General features: G+C 36.8%; 1 protein-coding gene across 1 annotated transcript in view; it reads right to left on the bottom strand.

Moving 5' to 3' along the window:
- Window positions 1-7,055, bottom strand: part of Dmd (dystrophin) — a 2,056,279-nt gene that overhangs the window by 1,091,489 nt on the left and 957,735 nt on the right. Inside the window, exon 43 of the mRNA XM_031364700.1 lies at window positions 335-482. Within this exon, the coding sequence (XP_031220560.1) occupies window positions 335-482 (148 nt within the window). The remainder of the gene's footprint in view (window positions 1-334; window positions 483-7,055) is intronic.

Below are 7,055 nucleotides of genomic sequence, written 5' to 3'. Positions count from 1 at the left end.
GAGAGAGAGAGAGAGAGAGAGAGAGAGAAAGAGAGAGAGACCTAAACCACAGTGTTACCTGCTATAAGATGATTTTCTGCAGATGCAGTTACACTTCACAGTTCATCAGATGGACCAGTAGTACTCAGGGAGATGCTCTCACCCTTTCACAAACAGTCAGAGCACAATTTTCAGGCACACTTGTTATGATTTTTATAAATGTTCAGTGAGCATCAAAAAAGTCAGGTATTATATATTTCATTCATCCTTTGAGTTAAACTTATAGTAGTGAAATATGTGACACATTGTTGCAAAAATAACGCCAGCATGGAAAGAGAAATCTCAAAAGTCTTACCTTAAGATACCATTTGTATTTAGCATGTTCCCAATTTTCAGGATTTTGTGTCTTTTTGAAAAAATGTTCAACTTCATTCAACCATTGATTAAATACCTTCATATCATAATGAAAGTGTCGCCATTTTTCAACTGATCTGTCAAATCGCCTATAATTGGAAAACATGGATGAAGCAAAGTAAGTTGTTTATAGGATACATTTTGTGGACACCACCCATTCTTTTGGTTTTTTTTCTGACAAATGCATAATTTTTGTAGTATCTTACATTTGTCGATTTCATTTTCAATTATCAGATATATCTAATGTTATATAGGAAGTGTGAATTAAAACAAAATATAATATTTCCTTTAAAATTAAGCAAATATATTGGTTTAAAAGAGTACTAGAAAATTACTTCAGAGTATTAGCATCTTATTCCTTATGGTAATTTTTTAAAAAGTTTTTTTTTGTATTTTTAAAATATTTTTAAATTTTAAAAATTATTTGAGAACCATGTTTAATTTTAAAATGCATATAAATCAAAATAAATGTATCTTATCAGTTTTATGAGGTTCAACCTTCCTCCTGATACAGAACTCCAATTACCATACTAAATATCCAGCTGCTTGCAGAATTGCCTCCTACTATTCCAGTTCCATGGTAACTCTGCCAGACCTTTGTTCTAACCCAGCTTGCTCCTTCCTACAGACTGTCTCATGCTCTCTACCCTAATTCTTTTGTATCAGCCATCAATATGTAAATACAACTTCTGTCATTGACCCTTTGTGACCACAAAGTCCTAGGACTCAGGAAGACAATTTTCAATGTTCTTTTTGTACTACATTATAATATCTACTGTCTCCCACTCAGCCCTATTGCCTGCTTGCTGGTGCCTTTCCTCCCACATCAAGTCCATTCACTAGAGTCTACAACTCATCATGCAAGCCAAAATCCCCCTAACTCTTTCATCTATGCCTCTCTTGACATGATATTTACTTTAGTGCAACCCATTTACAGGAGCTTTTAAGAACTACCTGGAGACCCCACCTTTTTATGAGGATAAGATCCCTTTAGCTCTCTCTTGCAGCCTTTCAAAGTATTTCCTATTAGCATACCTCTGTTCTATGCCACACATTACTATCTACCATGCAACTCACACCTACCTACTTTCTTAAGATCCAAACCAGAAAACAAAACCCAGGATTAGAATACTCAACCTCAAAGACAAGTCCAGACATCAACATCTAGAATCACCTAAATTATTCCAACCCCAGATGCCTAGATACCAGCACAAATGCACAAACATTAACAGTTGAGACAATATGGCTCTTCTATAACCCAGCAATCTTACAACAGTAGGCTCTGATAAATGAAATATAGCTGAAGCACAAGACAAATATTTTAAAATAAAAATTATGAATATATTCAAAGACCTAGAGGATATAAATAAATACTTTAATGGAGACTATGAAAATATAAACTGTGGAATGAAATGATGAAAATATGATATGAAAACAGAACTTCTTAATTAAAGAAATATAATCATTAAAGAAATCCTAAAGTAAAACTGCAAATGATTGATTTAGAAAGTCAAACAAAAACATTTTATATAAAGCTCACTAACAAAGTACATGATATGGAATACTCATTGAAGACAAGCTAAAAGAAATGGATAGATTAGTCAAAAAATAATAATTTTTTAAAATACAGGAACAACCCACCTAGGAAATCTTTATCTGATACACTATGGAAAGACAAAAATTGAGAATAATAGAGATAAATGAAGGAAAAGAATCACAGGTCAAAGGCACAGAAAAAAATACAAAGAAAATAAATTTCCCCAACCTAAAGAAGTAGGTGTCTATCAAGGTACAAGAAACATTCAAAGCTCACAGTTTTTGCAGACCCAATAACCAGAGTCATCCAAAACACTGCAACAGAACACCAGCAACAGCTTCCACTCCCAACCCTACTTCCTGTGTATCCCATAGACCATCCTATTCTTGGACTACCTTCCTTAGCTGTTCACTATTTCCTAGACCCCAGCTTTGGCAGACCGCCCATGCTTAACCACTAGAAACACCTGTCAGAAGATCAGGTATGCTGCCTTAAACTTTCTTTACTTGGTCTGTTTCCCAAGTCCCAATCCTCTTCGGGGTAGTCCCATGTACTACATAAGAACAACAGTTTCAGCCTCCCCTCCCCTTGTACATGCTTCCTGTGGATCCCAGAAACCACCCCGCACCTGGTCTCCCTTTCTCCCCAGATTCCAACACCAAGAACCATAAACATACAAAGAAGCTGGCCAGTGAAACAAGCAACACATAGTCAATACACTCTGAAATTCCACAGAGGAAATAGAAACCAAGGAACACAGCAAAGATAAAACACCCATTGAAGACAAACCAAGAACTCAGTAAATCTAGACATACAATCACTACAAACCCGGAACACCTAGACATCAGTGTAAAAATACAATCAATAACAGTAAGGACAATATGTATCTACTAGAGCTCAGATATCATACCACATCAGGCCCTGAGTATTCCAACATAGATGAAGCATAAAAAAAAAAAGACCTTAAAACCAACTTGATGAAGATGATAGAGGTCAGTAAGGAAGCAATGAGTAAATCCTTTATAAACAAATCCAGAAAAATGCAAACAATTGGAAACAAATAAAGAACTTTTAAAAAGTCCAAGAAAATCCAAAGAAGCAGCTGAAGGGAATGAATGAAATTGTTCAAGACCTGAAACTGAAAACAGAAGTAAATAAGACACAAAGTGAGAGAATTCTGTGAATCAAAAATTAGGAATATGAACGGTAACTACAGAAGCAATTTTCACTAACAAAGCACAAGAAATAGAAGAAGAATCTCAGGCATTGAAGTAATAATAGATGAAATGGGTACATAAGTCAAAAACATATTACATCTAAACAAATTCTTTACATAAAACATCCAAGAAATGTGGGATGCTATTAAAACACCAAACTTAAGCATAATAGGAATAGAATAAGAAGAATCCTAGCTCAAAGTCCCAGAAAATATTTTTAACAAAATCATAGAAGAAAATATTCCTAACATAAAAAAACTTATAAAAGTATAAGAAGCAACAAAAAAACAAATTAGTTTATCCAGAAAATAAAGTTCCTTTGCCACATTATAATCAAAACACTAAACATACAAATCTATATGTAATCAAGTCTAAACATACAGAAGAAAGAAATAATATTAAAAGTTGCAAAGGAAAAATACCAAGTAACATTAAAAGGCATAAAACATAAAAAACATAAGAAAATGAATTAGAATTACACTTGACTTCTGAATAGAGACTAAAAGCCAGAAGGGCTTAGACAGATGTGTTGAAGACTAAAAGAGACCATATATGCAAGACTATACTCAGTAAAACTTCCAATCACCATAGATGCCTGGATAGTCAAAAGCCAAAAGCTGAATATCCCAGAAATCTAGGATAGATCTAAACATGCCTGGAAAAAGTAAATGAAATGATTCCTAATGATATTCTCTTATAGTCATCGTCAGAGAGGTTTCATTGAGCAACTGAGAACAATGGACACAGAAACCTTCAGCCAAACATTAAGCAGAGCTTGGGAAATTTTATAATTTTGTAGAATATGAGGAGGAAAAATTTTAGGAGCTAAAGAGGTCAAGGACACCATAAGAATATGGCTCACAGAATCAACTAAGCTGGGCTCTAGGGGCTCACAGAGTTTGAAGCAGCAATCAGTGAGCTTGCATTGGTCTAAGATAGGTACTCTGTCATATATTATGGTTATGTAGTTTTGTCTTTTTATATGAATCCCAACAGTGGGGGTTTTCTCTGACTATTCTGCCTGCTGTTGTAACCCTTTTCCTCCCACAAGGATGCATCATCTACCCTTGATATGAGGGCATGTACCTAGTATTACTATAACTATTTATGTTGATGTTCCTGGGGGTTTGCTCTTTTCTGAAATGTAACAAAGAGGGTGTAAATCTTGGAGAAAGAGGAGGTTATGGGAAGGACTGGGAAGTGTGTCAGAAATGGAAAGAGTGGTCAGGATGTAATATATGAGAGAAGAATATTTTTTAATGAGTGTAATAGTGCTATCAAGTATAATACTAAAAGATTTAGAAACATGAAATTTCTGAAAATATGTCTCCATCACTATAAATGTAATATAGGAGCAGAATTATATACTTATAATTACAAATTATACTGATATTTCACTTTAAAATAATTAAATAATGGCATTCAAAGAGCTTAAAGGTTAAAGACAAAGATATTCCATGATACAGTCAAATATAAACAATATCTATCAATAAATGCAGCTCTAAAGAAGGTACTAGAATGAAAACTCACACCCAAGGATGTTAATTAGACACATGAAAACACAGGAAATACATAATCTCATACCAGCAATACCAAAAGAAGGAAAACAGACATAAAGACAGACAGACACACATACACACACACCACCTCCACCACAACCATCACCACCAGCAGCACTACCACAAACCACCACAACAACAAAATAACAGGAATTAATCATTAGTAATTGATATCTCTCAATAATAATGAATTCAATTCCCCAATAAAAATACACAGAGTATCAAAATGGATGCAAAAAACAAGATCTATCATACTGCTGCATCCAAGAAACACCTTAATAACATGAATAGACACTATCTAGGGTAAAGTTTGGGGAAAAGATATTCAAGGCAATCAAATCCATTTAATATCTAACATAGTAGACTTCAAACCAAAAGTAATCAAAAGAAAATGGGGAAGGACACTGCATACTCATCAAAGGAAAATTCTACAAATTTGCCATTTCAATTCATACCATCTATGTGCAACATACAAGGGCACTCCTTTAAGTCAGGGTTTCTATTCCTGCACAAATACCATGACCAAGAAGCAAGTTGGTGAGAAAAAGATTTATTCACCTTTCACTTCCATATTGTTGTTCATCACCAAAGGAAGTGAGGACAGGAACTCACACAGGGCAGGAACTTGGATACAGGAGTGGATGCAGAGGCCATGGAAGAAAGCTGCATACTGACTTGCTTCCCTGGCTTGTTCAGCTTGCTTTCTTATAGAACCTAGGACTACCAGCCCAGGAATATACCAGCCAAGCTGGGCCCTCCCACCCTTGATCACTAACTGAGAAAATGCCTTACACCTGGATATCATAGAGGCATTTCTTCAAGGGAGATTCCTTTTTCTGTGATAACTCTAGGTTGTGTCAACTTGACACATAAAATTAGCCAGTATAACTGACCCTTTGTCAACTTGACACACAAACACATCATTACTAAGCTTTAAGCCTTACTTTCTTATTCATCCCCAAGATCTAAATAACTTTCAAAGTCCCACAGTCTTATTAAAATTTCAATTCCTTTAAAATATCCAATATCTTTTTGTCCTAGTCAGAGTTTCTATTCCTGCACAAACATCATGACCATGAAGCAAGTTGGGGAGGAAAGGGTTTATTTGGCTTACTTCTGCATTGCTGTTATCACAAAGGAAGTCAGGACTGGAACTCAAGCAGGTCAGAAAGCCGGGGCTGATACAGAGGCCATGGAGTGATGTTCCTTACTGGCTTGCCCTTTTCTGACTTGCTCAGCCTGCTCTCTTATAGAACCCAAGACTTCCAGCCCAGGGATGGCACCACCCACAAGGAGCCCTACCCCCTTGATCACTAATTGAGAAAATGCTCCACAGCTGGATCTCATGGAGGCACTTCCCCAACTGAAACTCCTTTCTCTGTGATAACTCCAGCCTGTGTCAAGTTGACACACAAAACCAGCCAGTACATTTTTAAAATTCAAAGTCTTTTTACAACTCAAATCTCTTAACTGTGGGCTCCACTAAAATGCTTTCTTCCTTCAAGAGGGGAAATGTCACAACAAAAAACAAAATCAAACTCAAACCACCCATTGTCTGGGATCCACTCACAATCTTCTAGGCTCCTCTAAGGGCATGGGTTACTTCTCTAGCTCTGCCCTTTGTAGTACACACTTTGTATTCTAGGTTCCACCTGCCTGTACACCACTGTTGCTGCTGTTGTTCTTGGTAGTCATCTCATGTTACTGGCATCTCCAAAACACTGTTTTCTGCTGTAAGTAGGCTTCACCAATAGCCTCTCATAGGCTCTCTTCATGGTGTCAAGCCTTCTCCTTTGCATGACCCCTTCAGTCCTGGACCATAAATTGCTACTGAGGCTGCACCTTCACCAATGGTCTTCCATGGCCTCTCACAATGCTGAGCCTCAGCTTCTCTTCATGATTCCTTCATGCCTTCAAAACCAGTACCACCTGGGTGACTCTTACACATTACCAAGGTCCAGCTGCTATCAAGAAGTACAACCATGGCTGCCTCTGTAACACAACTTCTCTGTGCCCTCAGGGAACTCTTCCCAGAAGATTTCACCTTAGTGATACTTGTCTCCTCTTAATCACTGCTAATTTCTTAGCTACAGCTAACCAGCATCAATTTTCTCAATAATGTGAAAGTCTCACTTTAGTAGCTCTGGCTGATTCTTCAGCCCCAGCTAACCAAAACCACAGAATCTTCACAATCAAAACAGCAATGGCCCTGATAAGAGTCTTTAATCTCCCCTCTGAAATTTCACAAGCCAGGCCTCCATCTTCTGCACTGTCCTCAACATTATCTTCTAAGCTCCTACAGAACATCCCACAGAGCTCTTAATATCCCAATGGCTTTTTCAGCCCAAA

The sequence above is a fragment of the Mastomys coucha genome, chromosome X (assembly GCF_008632895.1).
Source record: "Mastomys coucha isolate ucsf_1 chromosome X, UCSF_Mcou_1, whole genome shotgun sequence".
Lineage (NCBI taxonomy): Eukaryota > Metazoa > Chordata > Mammalia > Rodentia > Muridae > Mastomys > Mastomys coucha.
The sequence above is the reverse complement of the archived record's forward strand: the minus strand, read 5'-3'. Positions and strand labels throughout refer to the sequence as shown.